Raw genomic sequence first — 27,384 nt, 5'->3', positions numbered from 1 at the left:
AATATTTTCAGGTAAGTTTCTTAAGCAACATGTTCTAGCACCAACCAGAGAACAAGCTATATTAAATCTGATAATGTGCAATTCATCAATGAACTCCTAGGTAGTAGCAATCATAATATGATTGAATTTCACATTCAGTTTGACGGAGAGAGGTGTGAATCTAAGACGAATGTTTTAAACTTAAATAAGTGGCCTTCAGGCCACAGTCACATCAACCAAGATTTTATTGAATGGCAGAGCAGGCTCCAGGAGCTGAATGGCCTACTTCTGCTCCTAATTCATACATTTGTGTGTAAACACTGTCGCTTAATCTCTCAGTCATAGCCATATGGTCAAGTTCTAGAACTGCATATAACATAGAGCATAATGTGAACTTAATAGACTGAATTTTATGGGTCAGCAGGAGTGGGTTTAGAGGTAGGAAGGGGCTGAAAAGTCCAGTGGGAAAACAAAGGATTGCATGTCTGTTGTGTTCACATTGTCAAGACCTCCACCTGTGACAGGGAACATGGATAATGCCCTTTAATTTCAGATTGCTAGTATCTGCATTATTTATATATAACATATATACACAACACCCTTCTTCTCCAAAACCATTTTTAACACTCAGATGCCAGTTAAGGGCCTCTGCCTCCCCCACTCCGCCCTGATGGCATTTTACTAGTGACAGATGGGCCCTTAGGCATGTAGAGAGAGTTATCTGGTAAACCATCACAACGTTCCTGTGGCCTGGGGTTGGGGTGATGCATGTGGGTGCTCCTAACAGAGCATCCTTTGGACATGGAGGGCCACCTAACAAAAATAACTGCCCCCATAGCAACACCCTGCCCTCATTCATTTTTGTCCTTGCTGGCATTGCTGCCACCAATCCACAAGAGCCGTTGTGTCAGCTTCCATTCTGGGCCACCAAACGTAGCTTCTTTTGTGGTTCCCAGCCCTTCTTGGAAAACTTCTGGTTATTTGAACAGGGCTTCGTTCGGGTGCTCCATTGACCGATGCGCAGGTTAGGTTGATTGGCCATGCTAAATTTCCGCTTAGTATAGGTTAGGGGGATTAGCTGGGTAAATACATGGGATTAATGGGATTGTGCCTGGATAAGATGTTCTGTCAGAGAGTCGGTGCTGACTCAATAGGCCGAATGGCCTTCTTCTGCCCTGCAGAGATTCTGTAAAAACTGACAACTTATACAGGGGAACCTCTGAGAATTTGTTCCTGTCTCTTACGAAAGGCAACTATGTTCTAGCTGGAAAATGTTTACCCAGGTGGATTTGTCTCAACCAGTTTCACCCCATAAGGCTCGGGCCCGAGCCCTCCACTGCCATTAGTGGTAACTGAACCAGTTGCCTTTCGTAAGAGACAGGAACAAATTCTCAGAGGTTCCCCTGTATAAGTTGTCAGTTTTTATAGAATCTCTGCAGGGCAGAAGAAGGCCATTCGGCCTATTGAGTCAGCACCGACTCTCTGACAGAACATCTTATCCAGGCACAATCCCATTAATCCCATGTATTTACCCAGCTAATCCCCCTAACCTATACTAAGCGGAAATTTAGCATGGCCAATCAACCTAACCTGCACATCGGTCACTGGAGCACCCGAACGAAGCCCACGCAGACACGGGGAGAACATGCAAACTCCACACAGTCACCCAAGGCTGGAATGTATTAGCATGGATGGAGAATTAGTTAACGGACAAGAGGCAAAAAGTGGGCATAAATGGAGCATTTTCAAGTTGACAGTCTGTGACCAATGGAGTGCCACAAGGATGCTTGGAATTCTCTACCCCAGAAGATTATGGGTGCTCCATTGTTGAATATACTTAAGGCTGAGACCGACAAATTTTTGGTCGCTCGGAATCAAGGGACGTTGAGCAGGTAGGAAAGTGGCATGAAGGCTGATGATCACCCGTTTGTGTTGAATAGTGAAGTAGGCTCAAAGGGCCTAATGGTCTACTTCTGCTCCTAGTCTTAAGTTCTTGAGTTAATAGTGTTAGATCAAGTAACCTGGAAAGTGGCTGTGTAGAGAATAAACCTAATTGACCAAATGGGAATAATTTCATTGTTATGCAACACATTTTTCAGCACTCTAGATAGCAACTGGAAGGAGAGGACGAGCTAATAAATGATTTCCTTAATTTAAGGGAAATGAGAACACACTATTGGCACCAAAGAACTAATCAGGTTTAGATCAGATGGTTTAACACCAGGCAGGAATAGAAACTGAGACCTTGTAATATTTACAAGTTGATAGCACACCATTTACACACCACTGGGGAAAAATGCAGGAATAATTTTTAGCCACATCCTGAAGTACACCAAATGCAGTTGTTTAAAGTAGGAAAATAAGTTGGTAGAATGCAAACTCCTTTATTTGTTTACCACTGTAAAAGTTGTGATCTGTTTATTATATTAATTCTTGCTATTATGAATTTCATTCTCTTTCAGGACTCTGTGGCAATTTTGATAGTGTCTCTCAAAATGATTTCAGGAGCAGTATGGGAATTCAGGAAGGAACGGCCAGTAGTTTTGTAGATTCCTGGAGAGTTATTGAACGCTGTCAATCTGCTCAAGATAAAGATTGCGACCCATGCTCATTAAGCCAGTCAAATAGTAAGTAGCAAATATTAATATGAGAAAATTAAAACACACACCCTATGTTGACGTGTTTACTGCCATTGCCCAATATTGTGGATTTTTAGCTGTAACTAATACCTATTTTGCAGTTCAAGGGATGAACACAGTCACCATGACTAGTTTTGGAGATTTACATTATTCTGAATTGCCTAACTGTGGAGATCTGAACATTATTAACTCCTAAGCTCCATCCTCCATAAGCATGATAAAAAGCATGGTGCATCATCAACCTCATTGCTCCTTTCCTTTTAATTTTAATGAATCTATTAAAGTGATACGATGGCACAGTGGTTAGCACTACTGCCTCACAGCGCCAGGGACCTGGTATTAATTCTGGCTTTGGGTCATTGTCTGTGTGGAATCTGCATATTCTCCCTGTTTGCTTGGGTTTCCCCTGAGTGCTCTGGTTTCCTCCCAAACTCCAAAGATGTGTTGATTGGTTGATTGGCCATGCTAAATTGCCACTTAGTATGAGGGAACTAGCAGGGTAAATAGGTGAGGTTACGGGGATAGGGCCTGGGTGGGATTGTTGTCGCTGCAAGCCTGAATGACCTACTGCACTGTAAGGATTCAATGATTCTATGAAAAAATTCCTTGAAATTTTTCCAAAAAACTAAAGGAAAATTGGTAAGCTTCTAGTTATAAATGGTCAGGGCATTAAGAATTTAGTAGATTTGAACTTTTTTGAAACATTTTCACACCAATGCATCAACTTAGTATTACAAGAGGTTACATTCATGGTCCAGTAGTGTATAGTTCATATTTTTAAATTAGTTTTCAGGGTTTGGGGAACACTGATTGGCTGCATTAATTACCTATCCCTAGTTGCCTTGAGAAGGTGATCCTGTGCCTTCCCTTTGAACCATTGCTGTTCAAATAGCGATGTGCTCCTACAAGTTTAGGGAATTCCTGGATAGGGAGCGAGCAAATGTGAAGAAGTGACAAAGTATGCTTGGGAGGATGGCTGACTTGGAGATGCGTAAGTGAGAGGGATTAGCGGGTAAATATGTGGGGGTAGGGCCTGGGTGAGATTGTGGTCGGTGCAGACTCGATGGGCCGAATGGCCTCCTTCTGCACTGTAGGGTTTCTATGATTCTATGAACTTGATGTTCTCATGTTCCTTTTGTTTTTCCTGGTGATAGAGCTGACAGTAGTGGAAAATGCTGTTAAAGTAAGCTTGGCGTGTTCCTGCAATACACTTTGCAAACCAAATGTGCTATAGCCTCACTGCACTGGTGTGTGGGGATAGCTATTGAATTCAGTGGCATGGGTGCTGATCAAACAAAGAGCTCTGTCCTGAATAATGTTCAGATTCTTAATAGTTGAGGGAGTGTCTGAAATGATACATTAAAGATTACGAGGAGATGATTGATCTGTTTCATGTTTGTTTTATTTATTTTTTCACGTTGTGTGAACAAAACTGGTTAGGTAGACTAGCATTTATTGCCCATCCCTATTTGCCTTTATGAAGGTTTTGCTCTGAAGGATGTGCTGTCTTCTTGGTGCATCCAGTATTATTAGGGTGGGAGTTTCAGGATTTTGGACGATGATATATATCTAAGTCAAGATGGTGTGTGACTTGGAGGGAAACTTGCAGGTGGCTGGTAGAATTAATTAATATGTTGCCTATTCCTGGTCTTATAATGGATAGAAGATCACTAATGAAATAACTGGAAGTGGTTCTGCTGAACACACTGGCCTGAAAAAACTCTAGCAGTATTGATCTGAATCCAATGATCATAATTTTCCTATGTGTCTGGTATGATTAAATGCACTGGAAGATTTGCTTTTGACCCCTCCTGAAATCAATTTTTCTGGCACGCATTGGCTCCATGCTCAATGAAAGATTGCCTTGAAATTAAGGGTGCTGCTGTTAACTTTGCCTTTCATATCCATGTATGGATCAAGGCTCTGACAAGGTATCAACCATATGGTTCTGACAGAACTCAAACTGAGCATGGTGAGCTATTATTATTGATATAAATTTAATTTGATGGCAGAATGGCTCACTCCTTCCATCACTTCATTGTTGTTTAGGAAGAGGTTGGTAATGTTTAATTTGTCACCTTAAAGTAACCTTTTTTGTAAAGGGCATTCCCCTTATTTATGGCCATTGTTTTCAGTTACTTCTTAATGTCATCTGGAGCAAACTGGTCGGCATCAGTGATTATGGCACCTCGATATGATTCTGAGTAGATAATCTATTTGGCTCTTTTAGTTGAAAACACACCCAAACATTTCAGCCTTGTTCTTGTACTCATGTTATGAAATCAGCAAGATTGAGAATGGGATATTTTTGATACTTCATGTCCATTTCTTGATTGTCTATCACCTTTTTGACTCAATATGGTAGGCTTATAGAGCTGTGCTGTTATCTTTTAGTTGTGCATATCGCATAACTATTTACTTCTGGTGTTCAACATAGCCATAACTGTCAAATAACTTCTCTATGTTCACAGTTCATTCTGTATGCCTCGGTGTGGTTCTAAACAGCCATTGGACCAGAGTTGAATTTTGGGCTATTAAGTCTGTCCTTTGTTTGTACCATTTATTTTGGTGGTAGGACCACAATACCCGAAGGAGGGTGTCTTCACTGTGAAGATGCAACTTTGTTTTCGTAAGAATTGTGTGATAGTCCAATCAGTGCTATCATGGAAAGGTTTGTCTGTGATTGGTAGGTCAACAAAGTGAAAACAAACACAATGTTCCTTTATGTTAATCTCTTACAAACAGAAGGAATTGGTGGCCAGATGAGGGATGGCACATTCTGATTTTGAAAGGAATTAACAATTAGTTTAATAAGTATTAGTTTAAATAAAAAATCATTTGAAATGAATATGAAGCAGGAAAAGGACAGCTGATCATAGATTAATGGGCTATCTTATCCCCATAAAATGGCTCAATGTGGTTTAGTTTTTCCCACATAGTGAGGTTAAATCAAGTATTATGCAAGTCTAGAATTTTGTAGCAGAGATTCAGCATGCTGATTCTTTCAAAGATCGATCCAGGAAGTTGAATTCAGATTCTTTTAAAAAAATCAAATATTTATGTACTTGTTCTTGAAAATCCATTATGTTTTCTGCTTTCACCAATGTTCTAAGTAGAGTATTACGTGACTGATCAACTCTCTGTACTAAAACATTCTTATGACATCTCCCTTCATTGTTCTAGTAGTGATCTTAAATGTATACAAGCCACCGTTTCTCTTAGCTTTGCTCAAAAACTCAGTTTTTATCCTTGTAGCATCTGACTCTCATTTCCATTTTCAGCAGCCATGACATCTTTCAGAAAGTGCAACATGGTATTTAAGAACAACTTGCAGATATACATTACCTTTAATGTAGTAGAATGTCCAATTAACCTCTCATAATTTGACACAAAACCACTAACGAAATGCTTGGACAGTGGGATTGATTTTAATAAGTGTTATATATTTGAGTGATTGCATGATTGCTTTAAAAGCTGGTCACATGATTTGATGGTGATGTCATTGGGGTATTCCTGCCTTAGTTCCATTTTCTGCTCTGCACAGGCAATAAACCTGTTCTTATTGGAATCTACATGTGTAAATCACATCTTACTATTTTTGGTTAGAATCCACAAATCCTAATATACTTCGGACATTGCAAAAAGAAAAGTGGCGATGAGGATGGGATTTTGTTTCGTCAAGATCATCGAGAAAAAACCCTAAGTAAAAACAAAACATTATGGGTCCTCACATTTCGAATATTAGAGAGTGGAGAAAGTTAACAACAGGATTAAAGATTGAACTGCCAGTGAAGGAAGACCAAGCAAGAAAAAAAAGGAAAGAATATTGTGTTTCTTACCAGAAAAAAAGGGAAGACTCCTCTAAGTTGCAGCATCTGTGCATGTGTTGCAATGTGTAGTGGCAGAGCAGGAGATTCACTATGCAGTTGAAAACGGGTGAAAACTCTCTGTGTGGTTTTAAAAGAAGGGATTTTTCCCATTAGAAAAGGTTGAGTTTCAGGCACTTTCTGGCATTTTTTAAAAAAAAGGAAGCTCTGCTGTATGGCTGGATCCATTTGGAAAAAATAATACATCAAGTGAATGGTCTCAAGGGCAAAAGAGAAGCACTGGAAAGATATTAATAATACATACTGAGGAGTCTCAATGTCCCAGTGCCTGCAAGAGAGATGGCAGGTCAATTAAGCACCATGGGTCCTTTCAATGAAGATAATGAATCAAGGAGTTCTTGTGCTGAACATTTTCTGTACTTTGTACAAGTAAATAAAATTGCAAACGAGTTGCTTGTATAATAGGAACTAAAAGTTTCAATTTACCTTGGTTCCTTCAGTAAAGTCAGGTGCAAAAACTTACGATGACTTCACAAAAATCCCTGAAGAACATTACTCTCCAAAGCCACTGATCATCGCGGAATGGTTCCACCGAAGGAATCAAGTGGATGACGAAAGCATTCCTCAATTTGTGGCAGCCTTAAAAAGGCTAGCACAAATTTGTGGGTTTCATGAGTCATTAGAAGATCGCTTTCAAGATTGTCTAGTTTGTTATCTCCACAATGAGGCTACCCAAAGAAGATTGCTTACTGCACATGCTCTGACTTTAAAGACAGCAATAAAAATTGCAGTGTCACTGGAACTGGCTGCTAAACAGGCTTTACAATTTGGTGCAGGAATGAAGATCCATAAGATGGGAACTGCCATTAGAAGTCAAAACAGCAACAAGCAAGTCACAGATGTGCCAAAATGGGCCAGTCACTGAGTGAATGCTGGAACAAAAATGGTAAAGGCAAGAAGTTATTATAATGTAACCAATGGCAAAATGATGCGGTGGTCAGCTGACTCAGTATAAATAGAAAGCAGGTGGGCATTGGGATCTTGTGTGGCCCAGGGCGCGGCCGGAGAGTTGGTGTAATAAAGTTTCTTTTTAAACCTTTTTCTTTGATTTACTTTGTAAAGTTAGTTCTTTTATTGCTTGCAACTGAAGTATCCTTACTGCCAAATGAACATTGATAGCAGAGGAAAACCCATCGTAGCTTGGTGTTTGTTTTGTAAGGCCTGAAGAAGTGCTACAGACTCAGAACACAACCATGGCAGAAGGTAAAAGAAACTTGCTTTGTTTGATTGTCCCTCTGTCTTTTTGGACGCCGAACTATCCCAGCAATGGAAGGCAGAAGTAGAAATGTGGACCCTTGTTACTACAATACCAGATATGGATGTTGTTTCAAGTGACTATGATGATTTATAGCAAAGATAAAAAGACTATTGTGAACAGAATTTATGACTTACTGGATTGGAACAGGGTTGGGACACCGTCTAAATTCCTGACGGACAATGGGGGCGAATTTGTGAATGATGAGTTCCAAGATATGTGTGGAAATGTAAATATTGTGCTGATGCACTTTGCAGCAGAAAGCCCATTCAGTAATGATCTATATGAACAGAATAATTCAGTAGTAGATGATATGCTGCATAAAGTTTTGGACAATCAACGAGGCTGTAAATTGCAGATTGCATTAGCGTGGGCAGTGCATGTGAAAAATTCATTACAAATGGTGGGGGGCCTGTAGTCCGTACCAATTGGTATATGGCAGGAACCCAAAGTTACCATCAATGTTGACAGACACCCCTCCAGCATTAGCTCTATTTTTTCTGCACATCTGAATGCCATGCATGCAGGGAGAAAGGCCTTCATTGAAGTTGAGATTTCAGAGCAGATACAACCGTAAGACAATGCATAAGAATGTCAGGGGTACATTTTGAAAAAGGTGATATGGTCTACTCTAAAAGAGAGGGTCTAAAAGAATGGAAAAGGCCGAGTAAAATGATAGGGATGGATGGCAAGGTAGTTAGTTATACTACAACACTTAACGTGACAGTGCGAGCCCACTCTTCGAGAGTAGTGGGAATTGAGTATGAATTTGGAACATCTGAACAAGTTGTAGAAATACAAGAAGCACCTTGTACCTCACATAACGCATATCTTGAGCAACTATGATGATCAGACAGCCAAACATGAGTGGGAATCTGATGATCAGCTAAGTAACAGTGAGGCAGGGGAGGAAGCCGTTACTTCAAAGGTTCAGTTACCCAAAGTGGGCACAGTGGTATCGTTCATACCCAAAGGGACAAGTGAGTGGGGGGATGCCACTATAATTGGAACAGCAGGAAGAACCTCTGTAACGTATAAATACTGGCCCAACATCCAACAGCAAGGACAAAAAGTGAAAGCTATCGATTGGGAGGGTTGGAAAGATGGAAGCCAAAAAAGCAAAATTTAAATTCTGAGCATGTGTCAGTGAGCAGTTGTGAACCCAGGAAAAAGTCACAAATCTGCAACCAAAGTTATTTTAACAGAGGTCTGAGAGTAGTAGCCCTGATGTCTGTGTCGATATGCGCGATCTTCTTGGAGATCCTGTCCACTTGGAGCCGGCAGTTTGCAGTGTCGATGTGGAGATGCCGGCTAGATATCCGGCATCTCCACATCATGACTACCATCGACACCACAAACTGCTGGCTCCAAGTGGAGAGGATCTCCAAGAAGATCGCGCGTATCAACACAGACATCAAGTTTCTACAAAGATGCAAGACCGGCATCTCCACATCAGTAGTAGCCCTGACAGGGAAAGACATGGCAGTGGAGCCAGAGTTTAACAAGGAAGGCTAGGAATCAAACCAGTGACAATAATAGGAGTAGAAGCCCCCATGATAGGGAAGTTTTGGTGGCTGCCAATAAAATGGAAATTATGGAAATAAGAGAGGCCAAACAAAGAGAATTGCACAGTTGGAAACAGTTTGGGGTGTACACTGAGGTCCCAGATGAAGGACAGCCTGCTCTGTCCCATCGTTGGATTTGCACAGAGAAGGTTTTGCAAGATGAGACTTTTTGAAGCAAAGGCCAGATTAGTAGCCTGTGAGTATGAGGAACACTTGAAGGGGAGAGATGTTATGGTTGATTCACTCACAGCAGGGAAAGTGACTCTGAAATTTTTTTCGCTGTCCTAACCTTTAATAATTGGGAATGTAAGTCGATAGATATCAAAGTAGCATTTCTGCAGGGCAAAACATTTCAACGAAAAGGTTTTTTTGAAGGCACCCAAAGAGGCAGCTAATACACAGGGACAATTGCGGAAACTGAACAAATGCATAAACGGATTGAGTGACACATGAAGAGTTTGGCATTTTTCAGTATGGTCTGTATTGCTGAAAAATGGCTGTGTCCCATTAAAAGCAGATCCTGCAATGTTCCATTGGAAGTCTGAAGGAAAATTGACTGGAATTTTCGTGATGCAGGTTGATGACTTCCTATGGGGTGGCACAGAAGAATTTGAAAAGAGCGTAATTAATAGAGGAAAGGTGGAATTTAAAGTAGGGAGTCAATTGTTGAGGAGTATGATCGGACAGTTAAATTGGCTATGCACACAGACAAGACCAGAAGGGAACTGTAATGTCTTAGAGCTAAATAATATGTTGAGATGTGCTTCAGTCCGAGAGATTTTGCAGTTAAAGAAAACTTCAAAAAAGCTAAAATTAGAGGAATGTGTAATTAGGCACTAGGAGAACCAGAAGATATGAAATTGGTTGTGTTTAGTGATGCTTCACATGCCAATCTACCAGATGGACATTCAAGCAGTGCCGGATTCATAATATTCTTGGTAGGTAAGGAAGGAAAATGTTGCCCCTTGGCCTGGGAAGCAAAGAAAATAAAAAGTGTGGTCAAAATACCATGGCAGCTGAAACCCTAGTGTTAGAGAAGGCAGTGGATGTGGGGATATATCTGTTTGAAACATTAACAGTTATTCTTCAAGGCAATGTTGGGAAAGAATGTACCAAATGAGTGTTATGTGGACAATCGGTCCTTATGGGACAATGCTCACTTGACTATAAGTGGATCAGAAAAGTGACTGAGACTTGGGGCCTGATTTTACCAAAGCTTTGCGCCCGTTTTTGTGCGTGAAATCGCGGTAAAGTTGGGCGTTGGGCCTATACCGCGATCTGCACCCGAATCCGAGCAGATCGCGGCTTTACCGACACCCGATTCGGGCGCAGGTCCGGCCCGTGCCCGAATCGGGCGGCCCGACGATTTAAATGCATTTGCATGCATTTAAATCGACTTAATGAACCACGCGCCCAACTCTACCGCCAAACCCCACTTTACCGTCTTCTGGCCCGATCAGCGTCCGCGCTGTAACCGACCTGCCAAATAAAAGTCCGAAGTCGCCGCTGCAGCCTCCGAAGAGCGGGGTCAGAGACTGCAACGGCTCTCTGACCCAGATCATCCTCTGGTCGGGGCGGGGAGGAGGGTGGGAGGAGAGGGGGTGTGGAGTCTCATCCTCGAGTGGGGGGGTGGGAGGAGAGGGGGTGTGACCAATCATCCCCTGGCTGGGGGGTGGGGGGGGGCGGTAGGAAGAGAGGGGGTGTGACGTCCCATTCTCTTGGGGGGGGGGGGCGGAAGGGATGGGGTGTGATGTATCATCCTCTGGTCGGGGGGGTTCTGCTGCCTGTCTGCGGCTGATCCCTCCTGCCGGAGTGGACGTACGGCCATGCCATCCCACAAAACCTTCAGGATGAAGCGATTCCTCGCTAAGAAGATGAAGCAGAACAGGCTGATTCCACAGTGGCTCCGCATGAAAACCGGCAACAAGATCAGTACAAGTCCAAGAGGAGACACTGGAGAAGGACCAAGCTGGGCCTGTAAAGGGATACACCATCACTGGTACACTACCAGCCACAGCCTTCTCTCCCGCTCTCTTGTCCTTGCAGGGAAGAGTAATCTGTGGCTGGTAGTGTACCTGGTGATCGGTCACACCCCCTCCCCTCCCACCTCCCCCCCCCCCCCCTCCCCCAACCAGAGGATGATCTGGGTCCCCCCCCCCACCGACCAGAGGATGATCGTCAGAGAGCCGCTCTCTCCGCTTTCTGCTGTTTCTTTCTTTCGCGTCCGGGCGCGCTCTGTCAGATATCTTTCGAACTGCGCAGTTCAGAGATCCGATCGGTCCGCCAGCGCTAAGCCCCGCCCACAGCGCAGATTGGGCCGGAGCCGGCAAAACACTTATGGGCGCGCTGGAAAGAGGATTCCAGGCGCGGATCTATTTTACGCCCGGATTCGGCACTTAGACTCAAAATGGTAAAATTCCCCCCTTGATTTGATTAAACAAGTGAAGTAAAACCAGGAGCTTTCAAAACTCAACTGGGTTGGTGCAAACCTAAAGTTATCCCACTGTTTTACTAAAATGGGTGCAGGTACTAGAAAGTTGTTAAGAAAACTGGAGAATGGTTATCTAAAATTAATTTGAAAAAAAAAAGAAAAAAGGGGAATCTGTCATAATGTAACATAAGAACATAAGAAATAGGAGCAGGAGTAGGCCATCTAGCCCCTCGAGCCTGCCCCGCCATTCAATAAGATCATGGCTGATCTGACGTGGATCAGTACCACTTACCCGCCTGATCCCCATAACCCTTAATTCCCTTACCGATCAGGAATCCATCCATCCGCGCTTTAAACATATTCAGCGAGGTAGCCTCCACCACCTCAGTGGGCAGAGAATTCCAGAGATTCACCACCCTCTGGGAGAAGAAGTTCCTCCTCAACTCTGTCTTAAACCGACCCCCCTTTATTTTGAGGCTGTGTCCTCTAGTTTTAACTTCCTTACTAAGTGGAAAGAATCTCTCCGCCTCCACCCTATCCAGCCCCCGCATTATCTTATAAGTCTCCATAAGATCCCCCCTCATCCTTCTAAACTCCAACGAGTACAAACCCAATCTCCTCAGCCTCTCCTCATAATCCAAACCCCTCATCTCCGGTATCAACCTGGTGAACCTTCTCTGCACTCCCTCCAATGCCAATATATCCTTCCTCATATAAGGGGACCAATACTGCACACACTATTTCAGCTGCGGCCTCACCAATGCCCTGTACAGGTGCATCAAGACATCCCTGCTTTTATATTCTATCCCCCTCGCAATATAGGCCAACATCCCATTTGCCTTCTTGATCACCTGTTGTACCTGCAGACTGGGCTTTTGCGTCTCATGCACAAGGACCCCCAGGTCCCTTTGCACGGTAGCATGTTTTAATTTGTTTCCATTGAGATAGTAATCCCATTTGTTATTATTTCCTCCAAAGTGTATAACCTCGCATTTCTCAACATTATACTCCATTTGCCATATCCTCGCCCACTCACTCAGCCTGTCCAAATCTCTCTGCAGATCTTCTCCGTCCTCCACACGATTCACTTTTCCACTTATCCTTGTGTCGTCTGCAAACTTCGTTACCCTACACTCCGTCCCCTCCTCCAGATCATCTATATAAATGGTAAACAGTTGCGGCCCGAGTACCGATCCCTGCGGCACGCCACTAGTTACCTTCCTCCAACCGGAAAAACACCCATTTATTCCGACTCTTTGCTTCCTAACCAATGGTAACATGCTGTGAGGGTCAGCTGACCTGGTAGACAATCTAACCAATGACAAAATAATGTGGTGATCAGCTGACCAACTGACCTGGTATAAATAGAAAGCAGATAGGGATTGTGGGGAGCTTGTGTGGCCCAGGGTGTGGCTGAAGAGTTGATGTCATGAAGTTTCTTTATTAAACCTTTTTCTTTGATTTACTTTATGAAGTTCTTCTTTTGTTTGTAACTGAAGTATCCTTATTGTCAGTTGAACAGAAGTGGAACACAATGGGTCACATTATAAAAGCTTGTTGGGCTAAACCAACTTCTCCTGAGAAGAATGTTCAGAAGAAGAATCTGGGTACCTTCAAGAAGAAAAACAAGTTACATTCTACAAAAAGAACTTACAACATGGAAGAAAATAATTTGTACTGTGAAGAAGGCAATGTCCAGAAATATGATGGAGAACTCCAACTGAATGCCTTATCCATACAGGATGAATCGCATATATTCTGTGAGATTCCAAACTTAAGTGTACAACCTATTAGGACAGAGTTTATTACTGGCTACAGCTAAAGTATCTTCCTTTAAAACCAGTTGATCTGATTTTAAGGACATGCATGAAAGAGACCATGCCATTGAAAGTGTACATCATGGCCAACATAAAGGTGAATGGACAAACAGCAGAGTTGCCTCTCTATGTGATCTGTGTTACTTTTCCAGCTCTAAATGGTAGATGATGGTTGGAGAAGATAAAGCTGGATTACTTGGATGATGTGAAAACAGATCTAGCGCACCTTCTGGATAAATACAAGAGTGTATTCAAAGACATAGTTGTCTCAATGAAGAGAGTTCAAGTGAAACTCAAGATAAAACCTAATAGTCAACTAAAAAGTCTCAAGAGCAAGAACAGTGCCATATGCAGTTTGTCCCAAGGTAAAAGAATAATTAGTAAGTCTTGTTAACACTAGTGTGTTAGAGCCAGTTATGATGAGTGGCTGGGTTACCCCCATTGCACCTGGCATGAAACCAGATAGTTCAGTTTGTATTTGTGGTGAATTTATAACAGCCATAAATCGAGTGTTATGGTCAATATCCACATCCTTTAATTAAAGATTTGTTTGCTGTGTTATCAGGTGGGCAGAAATTCAACAAGATTGATCATTCACATTCATATTTACAGATGAATGTAGCTCGTGAATCGCAACCATTACTTACCATACTTGTAAAGGTATTTTGCATTATAAAAGATTACCTTTTGGAATAACATTCACACCAACCCCTATTCCAAAGATTGATGGATCAGATTTGGTGGAGAATGTTACTTGGATTATATTCTAATTACAGAGTCCAATGAACAAGAGCACTTGAATAATTTAGAAGCAACTTTGGAACATCTTCAAGCACATGGTCTGCATATCAAGAAAGAAAGTGTGACTTTCGTGAAGAGTGTCACATATTATGCCTTCAAGAGAATGACAACTGGCTTTTGCTTTGTGTATTCTGATTAGTGCTGAATCAAACAATGCTCAGATAGAAAAATAAGCATTGAGTATAATTCTTGGCATTCAAAGGTTTAATCATTATTTATATGGTTGTCATTTCACATTATTGACTGATCATCAATCCTTAATTACTATTTTTAACTGTATAAAAGCATACTTTTGTTAACTGCTAGCCGATTGCACAGATGGTCACTAGTCTTATTTGAACATTTACAATATAAAGCATCATCAATCAGAGTGCCATGCTAATGCTGATACATTATCATGTTTACCTTTACCTATTGAGCAGATGCCACCAAATGGTTTTTGTAATGTTCTTTATTTTACGTTAATAGATCTTTTGCCTGTGACAACTTCTCAAGTTCAGAAACATACCAGAAATTTTCCCATGATTAGAAAGGTGATGGGTATGGTATTGAAAGAAACAATAGCTGGAATACATCGTCTGGCTCCTGGTTTGAAACTATGGGGACGATTTTCCAAAAGAAAACTAAGAGTCCCACAGGAATACAGGAATTTTTCCCACCTGTTTTTTGGACGAGCTTAATTGAATTTACAGTGCTTTATACATCACAGAATCTGTCATGGGATTTACACCAGTAAGGGGAGTGGGGCCTAATCCTAACAGGCTGACATCGGACTGCAGAGAGGGCTAGTGCGCATGCACCGATTTCCAAGTGCCAGGTTCCCGATGGACGGCCTCTCATCTATCTTGATCCCCGATGGCTGGCCTCCAATTTCCTCCACTCCCCTCCCCCATCCCTGATGGCTGGCCTCTGAGTACTGGCCACCAGCAGCCTCCAACCACTCACCCATCGACCGCCCCCCACTGCAGAGTTCCCTCCTTCCTCCTCCCAACCCTGGTATGGCCACACCTCTTCAGCACCTGCTTCTTTGTACTACCCGTTGGCCAGTGGGCATTGCCAGGGTGTCCAGTGGACAGTGCAAGGGTGCCCGGCTGGCAGTGCCAGGGTAGCACTGTCCAAAGGGCACGCCCCCGACCTCCAGGGGGGCCTCAATGGCCTCTGGTCCTACCAGCAAAGCCATCATACCTGGTCTACCGGTGGGGGCAGAAACTTTAGCGAATGCGAACAATTGAGTCCCTCACTTGCAAAAGAGATGAGGCTGATTATGCTACAAAAAATGGACCAAGACGATCCAACCAATCGCAAATCCTATTTCTTCCCCCCCCCGGCTTAAATTTGCAGGCCCGCTGCGCTACTTGAGCACCCCAGTGGCCCAGGAAAATTGCGCCCTATATGTGTTGAGAAAGCTTGAGTTGATTGTCCAAAGTGGGTGTCTGTTGTGGCGTGTCCGAGTAATAATTCCTCTTAGTATACATGGAAGAGTTCTTAAAGGATATGAAGGATATCCTGGTATAGTCCAGATGAAGGAATTAGAATATAGTTATATTTTGGTAGCCTTGTCTAGATGCTTAGATTTAAGAAAAAGAGGGACAGTGTCAACCCTGTGCATGAGGCCACGACTTGCCTGGGCTTGCAAAATCTCACTAACTGTTCTGGCTGGAGTCAATACACATCTCTTTAACCTGTGCTTAACCCTCTCTCCACTCACATTGTCTGTACCTTTAAGACTTGATTACCTGTAAAGACTCGCCTTCCAACCATTATTTTGTAAATTGAGTTTGTGTCTTTAGTTTGTGAACTGAAATCCCACTCACCTGATGAAGGAGCAGCGCTCCGAAAGCTAGTGGCTTGTGCTACCAAATAAACCTGTTGGACTTTAACCTGGTGTTGTGAGACTTCTTACCATGAGGTAAGAAACACACCACCATTGTCTCCTTTACACCTTTTGGAGTGGCCTAAAATGCCCTGGCAATGATTACATGTAGATATTGCTGGTCCATTTGAGTGTCACGTGATCTTAGTCATAATTAATTCACATTCAAAGTGGTTAGAAATTGTTATCTTAAGATCTACCACATCTGAACGAACCATTGAAAATCTTTGCAAGATTTGGTAAACCAGAACATATTGTTTGTGATAACGGTTCACAGTTTACTTCACAAGAGTTTGAGGATTAAGTCAAATGATATTCAGCATATAAAATCCACACCTTATCACCCATTAACTGAAAGATTCATACTGTCCTGGAAACATTTTTTAAAAGCTTCAAGAAAGCAAAGTTCATTATCACATCATGTGGATAGCTTTTTTATCTTAAAGAAACAGTACTCATCTGACTACCCAAAGTTCACCTGCATTACGAATCTTAAAGGGAAAGTTGAGAGCTATGTTTGATTTGTTATCACCTCCAGAAGCTTCAGGGATGGTAGAGCGTCAACAAGAATCTCAAGTTGCTAGATGAGAATTGAGGGCAAAACAAATTTGATTTCAAAAAAGAGATAGAGTGTTGGCGCCTAATTATGCCACGATTGAGAAATGGGTACCAGCCATAGTTTTAGCAAAAACATGCTCAATTTCTTACACAGTTCAAACCAAAAATGAACTAGTTTAGTGACTCCATGCTTTCTTATTGACTATGCAGAATGATTGATGCATCGTACTATGTCTAGAATATTATTGACCCTATGTGTAACGTTGTAATTTCTTGTCATGAAAACAGAAATAAACAGAGAGGCATGTAATATGCATAGGGCACCATAGATTCAGCAAGCTGAATAAAAATGGGCGGAAGTTGCTGGGGCTTTGCTGTTAATATGGACTTCAGTGATGAACAGCTATTTCCAAACCAAACTGTACCACGTATTGTGCTGGAAACATCCAAGAGCATGCCACTGGCATTAGCTAGATTTCATCAACAACAGATTTAGCATCCTCAAGTGTCCTCATCACTCCTAGCCATCACAGTGACGACTGTGATACTAACTGCCCTCTGGTGTGTAGCAAGGTCAGGCTTCAGCCAAGAAAACTATACCTTTTGAAGAAGAAGCATTTGTCCTTGGATCAATAGTCACCATACCACTGATCTAGAAAGGACCCAAGAGTTCCTCAATGTCCTTGTTCAGGATGCTTCGGATAACAAGGTCCAGAGCCAGAGTGTGATGTCAAATTGGGATAATCTGCATAACACCATCTTTAACCATGCACTCACTGCATACGGGAAAAAAAATCAAAGGAATGCTGACCGGTTTGAGGCTTGTTAGACTACAATGGAGCCAGTTACTGCAGCCACAGGAACTAACTGCAAGTTCCTAGCAAACAAAATCTAGATGCTCTGAGTTGCCTGAATCAAGTCTCAGCAAACGGCCGGGAACAGCGCTAATCAGTATTGCAATAGCATACAATCTGCTGCTGAATCTGGGGATGCTAGTGGGATGTATGAAGGAATCAAGAAAGCAACAAACTCAGCAAGAATCAAATCAGCTCCTTAAAGATAGACAGGGGCTAAAAATCTCCAACCTCATTTGCGACTGGGATTCTTGGGTGCCACTAAAAGTGAATGGCGTTTTGGCTGGAATGCCAAATTCTCCATTCTCACTTGCAGTGGAGTGGGCAAAAACTAGATTGGAGAATCCCACCAGGGACTTATTCATTTAGTATGTGCATAATCACAGAAACACGCAATAGCCTTGCCAATGGCTAGATGGAGTACTTGAAACTGACCTTCAAGTTTTGTCAGTGGGAACATCTTAACATTGTTTGGACCACAGCTGCAGACTGACTAGTCTGGAAGGAGATGAGACTGCTAAGGGAGAGAAGTGGATCATGTGGATCAAATACTTGCTCATTTTGATGAATCTTTTATAGTGAAAGTTCATTTTATCCCTCACTGTTTCCAATAACTTCCCACCGCTGATATTAGGCTGCCTAGCCTGTATTTCCTGGTTTATCCCTCTCCCCTTTTATTGAATTGTGGTGTAGCATTAGCAACTCTCTCACCACTGTATACATTGAAGATTGTGACAAATGTCTCTGCTACTTCTACTTTTGAATTGCTGCAAAAAGAGGCTCGTTTTGCACTCATCGGGACACTGCGCAAAAATACTGATGAAGGGAAAACAGCAGTTTGTGATGAAAGTAGTGCAATTGAGATGAATATATACATATACACTGTTTTTTGTGTTTAAGGGGAATGTTTAAAAATTCAGCTTTATGCTCCAGGCAGTCAGTATGTCGAGGGGGGAATGCGAATGCAGCTCGGATTTTGGGAGAGCAGGATAATTATTCATTTCAACCTTGCAAGTGGTTATGTTAAGTAAAGTTAATGGATGTTTGTTTATTTGAGTTCCTGGGATTTTGGATTAGACTGACAGGATCATGTGGTTTATGTGCAGAGAGAGAAAAGCTTTTGCAGATGGCAGTTTAGGATGTAGCCAAAGCCTGGTTGAAGTTAGAAGCATTTAACTTCTGGAACTCTATCTCCCTCTCAAAGCTCCATGACTGTTAACAAATGTTAAAGCAAGTATGCCTAGGTTTACAAACTGTATTAATTTAAAGTGGATTTGATGTATGCATGAATGCAGCTTATTTGGAACTGGAACAATCGTAAGCTGGAAAATAAAATTGTTTTCTTTCATTTTTTAAAATATTGTTGAACTGTTGATAGTTAAGTAGCTTCATTTGTTAGTTATATTTAAACTGTATGATTGAATACAGTTTGTTTTACTGTAAAAGATTCCTTATTTATCAGTGGAATGAAAAATCTTATTTTCACATTTATGTCAAAATAGAAAAACTGTTGGGATCTAGCCTGGTTTCAGTTCAGGACTCGAACAAATTTATGCTATATGAGAAGATTAACGTGGTGAAATAAAAGCAAAATACTGTGGAGGCTGGAAATCTGACATTAAAAAGTAGAAAATGCTGGATAAACTCAGCAGGTCTGAAAACATCTGTGGAGAGAAACAGAGTTAACATTTTAAGTCTAAACGACCCTTCTACAAAACTTCTACAGTGCTTATCGGTTGGCAAGTGGACTCTGATTGCTAGAGGTGTTGCTATGGAGGATGCACCAGGTGACTGACAGTTAACTGCTAAGCACTGCTTGAAATTTAAACCAGGCATTTTGACCCTGGTTGGCCAAAGCATTGCCCTGGGGACTGAGTCAGTGAATGACTGTCACTTATTTTGTTTAGCTGAAATAGATGCAGTGTGGATACATTTTCTTGTTGCAAAAAACAGGGCTCTGTTTATTAATCTAATGCGTCACACTGTGATCTTGACTGACAATCTTAAATTGTTTTTTGGCATAATTCTAAGCACAGAGGATCATTTGTCAAATGTCATCCAATCGCAGAATCACATCTAAAATTAGATAGTGTTTTGAGTTTTGTATGCATGGGCTGGTTGGGTATGGTCTGTACCTTCACCCTTGCAAACAGTGGTATGGGACATGCTGTTTGATGTGATTTACCAGTCCTTGGGAGGTATAGGCTGCATACCTAGTATCACGCTGGCACTGAAATTCATATACCGCATTATTCATTTGTGTAATAGGCAGAATGCCTTTTTAGGCTCGGTGGCAGTATCCTGTTAGTAGTGAATACCACTTGTGTTGCTGTTTCACCTGTTGCACAATTTTTGAATGACTGTCCTTCCAGGGTAATCTGAGGTAAACTGGGCATTTTTCAGGGCCGCACGTGACAACCTGTCCAACCTGTACAGTGCTAAGTGATCTGATCAGGGTAAGCAATATCCAGCAGGATAATGCTTATGCTTCTTTCAGGGCATTCAGGAACTTTTTTCTTTCTATATTAACCTTTTTCACCATCTCTTGGTTATTAACTGAATTTTGCTGGTGATATTTGTCATTAGAATGCTTTTTGTGTTTTATTTTAACTTTTAGTTCTTTGAATGGTCCATCTTTTCCCTTTTTAAAGGATAGTAGATGAGGTGACTTACTATCTTTCAGTAATGCTAATCTTTTCCTACTTCTCTATCACTGCTCTTTTCTGAACTATCTTCTCTTCTTTTAGTGTGACCTTCGCTTCATCTGCTTCTTTCGTAAATACAGATGTAAATTACTCATTTAGTATTTAGATATATTATTTGCCTCTCCATGAAGATTTCCCTTTGGATCCTCAATAGATGTCATATTTCTCTGGCTAACCTCTTACAGCTGATGTGTTTATACAATGCTTTTAGAATTCAATTTAATGTTTTCTGCTATTTTTTGGAACTTTTTTCTTTCTATATTAACCTTTTTCATCATCTCTTGGTTATTAACTGAATTTTGCTGGTGATATTTGTCATTAGAATACTTTTTGTGTTTTATTTTAACTTTTAGTTCTTTGAATGGTCCATCTTTTCCCTTTTTAAAGGATAGTTTCCCCCAAACTATCTCTTTCCTGAATGCCCTTCATTGCTGAATTACTGCTTTGCTCTGAAATCCCCTTTTCCATTGTTAGGTGTTTCTAAATTCACTAAATTTAGCTCATCACCTGTTGAGCATTTTAACTGTAATGTTTTCTGATATCTTTTCACAATTAGTTTTAAACCAAGTTACACTGTGTTAGCTAGATAATCTACTGTAACACACTTCAATTGATATACTTCATTTCCCAGAATCTTTCCAACAAAGTTTCCTTCCTTGTTGGACTGCAGACATATTGATTGAGAAAATTCACTTGTTGGAAATTGGAAATTCTTGGAATATTATATAACACATATTAGAAATTCCTTTTTTTCACATCCTTAGCACTATGTTTTCCCAGTCTATATTAGGAGTAAAATTAGAATTAAAGTATCCTAATACCTCCTCTATTTCTATTACCCGCCTTTTAAATTTGCCATCAAATTTGCTCATCCATCTCTCACAATTTAGAACGCTATAAACATCTTGCAGAAGTGTAGCAAATATCCTTCTATTCCTTACTAAAACCATCTAGTATATCCATTCTATTTAGAACTGAAACATTGTCCATAATCAAATACTATGATTCTTTCACCTCTTTTTCCTTCTGAATACTTGATCACCAGGAATATTAGGAATCCATTCCTGATGTTGTTTGAGTCCCTATAGTGAAGAAGAAAAATGCGGGGTTCGTACACTCCAATAGAGTGTACTATCCCCATAACTCCACATATTTACCCCTCTAATCCTTCAAATCTACACATCTTGGGACACCAAGGGGCAATTAATCATGGCCAATCCACCTAACCTGCACATCTTTGGACTGTGGGAGGAAACCAGAGCACCTGGAGGAAACCTACGCAGACATGGGGAGAATGTGCAAACTCCACAGTCATCCAAGGCTAGAATTGAATCAGGGTCCCTGGTGCTGTGAGGCTGCAGTCCTAACCATGCATCATGTCTCTGTAGATTCAATCATGTAATAATTCCATGTGGAAACCTATAGTTTCTTCACAATCTTATTGTTATATTATGTACCTACAATTTTCTAGCTCCGTTGTCACTTTTGCTATTTTCCTCAATCTGAATTTTGCAGTTCAATTTTGAGATATTTCTAATGTTACTGCTGTTTATATCTCTCTGTCTGCTGCCCTCATTGTTGCTTCTTTCTGCTATTTTCTGATTCCTCTTCCTCTACCATATTCATTTAAAATCACCTCACAACAAAGCGTAAAAAAATCTGCTCAAAAGGTCAATTATTTGGAAAAAGTGAATCCTTCTCTAATGTAACCTTATTCTAGACCTACATAGCTTTTGTGTAAATCCCTTGTTTCACACAACTCATTTACTCCAAATGATCTATCCACATGTAAGGAATGTAATTCCTTCATTTTAAATCTGGACTTTGTAATAAATCTGTGCTATCTGAACCTTTTGTAATAGCTAAGGGTTTGTAAACTACTTATCAACCTAGTCACCAGCCCAAACATTCTCACAACTTTTATATTGTTCAATATTTGAGGGAACAGAAACTGTACACAGCATTCTAAATGGAGCCTAACCAAAGTGTTGTACAAAGACCATTCTGACAGCTGCACAGGTCTTTGTTACATCCGTGAACTTAGAACCATAGAAAATTACAGCTCAGAAACAGGCCTTTTGGCCCTTCTTGTCTGTGCCGAACCATTTTATGCCTAGTCCCACTGACCTGCACTTGGACCATATCCCTCCACACCCCTCCTCTCCATGAACCCGTCCAAGTTTTTCTTAAATGTTAAAAGTGACCCCGCATTTACCACTTTATCCGGCAGCTCATTCCACACTCCCACCACTCTCTGCGTGAAGAAGCCCCCCCTAATATTCCCTTTAAACTTTTCTCCTTTCACCCTTAACCCATGCCCTCTGGTTTTTTTCTCCCCTAGCCTCAGCGGAAAAAGCCTGCTCGCATTCACTCTATCTATACCCATCAAAATCTTATACACCTCTATCAAATCTCCCCTCAATCTTCTACGTTCCAGGGAATAAAGTCCCAACTTGTTGACAATATTCTTAACACTATCATCCAGATTTTTGATATAAATTGTTCACAATTGTAAGAGTAACATTTGCAATCAGCCTCCATATGAAACCATCAGTGTTGTTAACAATGTCTTGTCTACAAGAACACAACCAATTTCATATCTAATCAACAATTTGCTTTCTGATCAAATAGGGTTCTATTTTAAAAATGGCTTATTGGGAGGCACCTTCTCAAAAGCATTTTGAAAGTCTAAGTATACAATGTCTATTGGGCTATCTTCATTCATGCACCTGGTAACCTCCTTAAAGAATTTAACCTTAACCAGGTTGGTAAGACATGGCCTTCTTTGGTTATCGTGTTGCATGTCTATAATAACCCTTCACTTTCCAGATGGCTGTACAGAGAATTCTAAATGATTTCTTCAAGTACCTTTTACAGCAACTGTGTCAGGTTAATGGGCCATTGGTTCTGATTTTCCTTTTTGAGTAGGATGATACCTGCACCTTTTTCTTTTGAGTTTTCCTTAATTTGTAAAAGTATTTCTGCTTAATTCTTATTAATCATTGCACATGACCAATGCACTATGTTCTGCTCAAGTTGTATTCAGGGATTTCCTGGTGAGGAGACTCTCCGTTGATATAGATATTTGTATTTGTGTCCATATAGCAATATAATTAAACAAATATCAATTTCTCTTTGCCAGGTGTATTTGCCGAGTCTTATTGTTCCATATTAATGAATAAATCCAGCATTTTCGGAATGTGTCATTGTAGGGTGGATCCCACAGATTATTATGAGGTAAGGGAAATTTCTATTCTGGAGTACATAGCAATCTTATTAATGAGTTTTCAGAACCTATAAAACAGCTTTATTGCTGGTAGTGAGTGATTATACCACCTGCTCCCAGGAAATATCACAACATTTTTGAGCCTTAAAAGTATTACCTTATAAGAGAGAAAATGCAACATGATTTAGTTTTGCACATTATTCAGCCTGCAATGTGATGCACCATTGATTCATGCAAAGACTCGATGTTGCGAAACAACAGGCTTTTATTAACAAAGAACAGAAGTACTCCCAAACCGATGGCTAACCCGAACTGAGGCAAAAGGGGCGGAGAGCAGCCACCTTTATACCCCGAGAAGGGCGGAGCCCCGGATTGAGGCAGCAGGGGTGTGCCCAGGCATATCCCATATACAGACAGTATTACAGTGGTTCACAACACAATGTACCTTATCCCTCAGCATTAAATCTAGCAATGCATTCTTCTTAAGTTGGACTAAAGACATAAACCTGCCAAGAAATTTCTGAATGCATTTCAGAAATTCTTCTCTCTTCTTAACTTTACTCTAACATTATTCCAATTGAATTTTGGGTAATAACATCCCCCAATATCACATCTCTGTGAATTTCCTGCAGATTTTCTTATCTATCTGTCTTACTATATACTGTATACAATACTCCAACTGGAGGAGGAAGAGACAGAGGAAAAGAAGGAGACATCTGAGATGTATTCTCTCCAGATGAGCTGTTGTGATAGGCTACTGAGACTTCGGTTCCCTGAAATCTCATCCCCACACCACTGCTTCACAATTCCCTACCTCCCCTCTGCTACTCACCATCATAGTATCCCAAAGTCTTGGCATTAAAGGAATCACAAAAGAACATTCCATCACAACTTAATCCAACAATACTTAGAATAAGATATATAATACTGAATAGTTCACCTTTGTTCAACCGCTCAGTGTCTTTGCCTATTTGAGTGCTCTTGTGCAGTGATATCCCAGTTGCTGCAACATGGAGGACATACAGGTCTTACAGGATTCTCTGGGTCTTATGGTCTGGCTTTAAACTGTACCAATCTAGGCTGGTGGAGCTGCAACAGCAAAACCAAAGGCTCAGTGCTTGAGTGCTGTAATCTGAGAGGGGTTATCCCAGCTGATACTACTGTATAAGTCAGATGTCAGGGTGGAACCCAGGTTGATAGATCCTAACTATTATTTTTTATTTAGAAAGATGGAGGGTGAGTACTGAATCGAATCACAGAGGCTACTGATGAACTTGCAACAAAACAATAATATATTTATCAATCAAGAAAAAAAACCTATAAATACACCATTCATTCACCCACAACAATACCTTTCCAGATACGTACAGATTTGAAAGGAAGTCACAAGTTACAAAATACATCTTATGCTCTAATGTCCATAGGTAAGTACACAGTACACTTAAACCAACAGACAAACTTTGGACAGACAAAAAACAACTTCTATGAATTTCTCATCAACTGCCCCCTAATTGTGAGCCAACTGGTCTCACTGGAATTCTTGTCTTTCACGTGAGGGGTTTCCAATCTCTGTTCTCGAAGAACTCACCTTGGAATCTTTTCCCAAATGACACATTTTCTCGGCTGTCTTCACCAAGGATCGCTCGAGCACCACAGAATGACTGCCACTCTCCTAGGACAATGCCTAGCAATCCAAGTAATTGCCACTGTGAAAGATGATGGGGGAAAGTTTATGACTTCATCGTACCTGTTTTTCGGCGCAAAAAGATTGTAAAATCGGGAGTGAGTCGTCTAGCGGGAATGGCACCCGTTTTTCCCATCAGGACCCCGTCCAAAATGGGGGAAACAACAATTTGCATTTTTTGCCTTCATCACAATGTAATTAGCGAGCTTCACTCCCAATTGTCCCACCTCATCTGCCTTAATGACCTCGTTGGCTGCAGCTGCAACCGGTGAGCAAAACACCTCATATATAAAAGTCAGCTTCAGGCGCTGAAGCAGTGAGGGTGAGCAAGGAAATAGTCTCTGTTTTCAAAGAGCTCCATGCTGCAGCTGTCTTGTGGTGGGCATGTTGCATTTCGGGTCGGGGCGGGGAGTCTCCAAGTGTGTGAGGGGGTGGGGGGCTGTTGCTCACAGGGTCTGAGTTCAGCCTCACAGCACAGACCCCGGTCTGAACGCTGACCTCGGGTCTTAGTGTTGACTCTGGGTCCTAGTGCTGGCAGCATTAAATAATGTTGGTGGTGGGAAGTGGGCTGGAAACTCTCAGAAGAGGCAGTGCTTCAGCCTCAGAACTTGTCAAGCAGTGCTATCTGGGGCCACTACTGCATGGGTTCAGGGTGTGTGTGCAGGAAGGGTAATTGGGGGAAGGCTGTGTTGCCATTCTGGGGGGCTGGGGAGGGGGATGTTGGTGGGGCTGTGTTGCCATTTTGGGAGGCTGGTGGGGAGGGAATTGAGTGTGTGTTGCTGAGCTGGGGGCGAGCAGAGTTCTCTAACTTTTGCATCTCTCCCCTTGCCCCAATCTCTCCCCTGCCCTACTGTCCCCCCCCCCCCCACTCCCCTCCCCCACCCTTCCAGGTGATGATATAGCTTTTGCAGTGCAACCCATTGATCTTGCTGTTCTTTTGGTTGTTGCTGGAAGAGAGGAGGAGAAGGAGAGGAGGAAGAATTGTGGGCACAGGAGGCCCAGGCCATAACACTCGCAGGAGGAGAGGGAGACAGCTGCTGGAGGCAGGATGTGGTCATCATTTGCCCCAGGGTGGGGGGGTTGCAGGGGGCAGGAGAAGGAGGGAGTGGAGACCCCGGCAGTTCTACATTAGAGTGTCCTTTGAGCAAAGGTTGGACATTGCGTGCTGCAGACAGCTCCAAAAGGAAACAGTGCACCCCTTGTGCCATTTTTTACAGGAGACAGGACCTGCCATCTTGGGGCACAGGGCAGCACCCACTCCCGGTGGCGGTGAAAGTGACGGCCGCTTTAAACCTTTACACCACTGGTCCTTCCAGGCCGTCAGTTTGTGGCATTTCACAGTCATCAGTGCACAAGTGTGTGAAAGAGATCATGGATACCCTGTATGCCCTGGCTGGCCAGTATATTAAATTTGACATGGGTCAGGCCCAGCAGGAAGCCCGGGCTGCAGGATTTGCAGCCATTGCAGAGATGCCAAATGTGCAGGGGGCTCACATCAGCCTGAAAGCCCTGGAGAAAACTCCTGTAAGATTCATGAACAGAAGGGGCTCCCATTCCATCAACATACAGTGGGTGTGTGAGCATCAACTGCATATCATGCATATTTGTACCAGACACCCCAGCAATGTGCATGACAGCTTTATATTGGGGAGCTCAGATGTCCTGGAGGTTTTTGAGGAGGAGCCCAGGGTGCAGGGATGGCTTGTGGGGGTCATGCCATACCGGCCTCAGTTTTGGCTGATCACATCTATGCGGAGGCCTGAGACGGAGACCTGATATGTGAGGCCCACGTTGCCACCCGGTCAACCTTGGAGCGGTGCATAGTACTCTTCAAAATGCATTTCAGGTGCCTGGGCCTCTCTGGCGGGGTCCTCCAATATCGCCCCCCATTGTGGTGAAGTGCTGTGCCTTGCGTAACCTGGCACAGCAGCGGGCTGACCTCCTGGAGGAAGAGATGGAGGCCGAATACCCGGGCGTTGCTGGGGAGCAGGCTGTCCGGAAGGACAAGGATGATGACAACCAACACCACCTAGGCGCTGGAGAGCTGGCGGCAGCAAGGGTCAGGCATGTGAGAGCAGCGAGGGAGGCCTTGATCACCACACGTTTTGGA

At 42.1% G+C, this 27,384-nt stretch overlaps 1 protein-coding gene across 1 annotated transcript in view; it reads left to right on the top strand.

Annotated features, from left to right (window-relative positions):
• Positions 1 to 27,384, top strand: part of LOC144499245 (mucin-6-like) — a 185,375-nt gene that overhangs the window by 76,245 nt on the left and 81,746 nt on the right. The window contains exons 11-14 of the mRNA XM_078221362.1: positions 2,442 to 2,606; positions 6,946 to 7,151; positions 8,554 to 8,740; positions 13,256 to 13,536. Coding sequence (XP_078077488.1) covers positions 2,442 to 2,606; positions 6,946 to 7,151; positions 8,554 to 8,740; positions 13,256 to 13,536 — 839 coding nt within the window. The remainder of the gene's footprint in view (positions 1 to 2,441; positions 2,607 to 6,945; positions 7,152 to 8,553; positions 8,741 to 13,255; positions 13,537 to 27,384) is intronic.

This window comes from Mustelus asterias, chromosome 9 (genome assembly GCF_964213995.1).
Source record: "Mustelus asterias chromosome 9, sMusAst1.hap1.1, whole genome shotgun sequence".
NCBI classification, from domain to species: Eukaryota; Metazoa; Chordata; class Chondrichthyes; order Carcharhiniformes; family Triakidae; genus Mustelus; species Mustelus asterias.
Note: the sequence above shows the minus strand (reverse complement) of the source record. Positions and strands in the feature narration are given on the sequence as shown.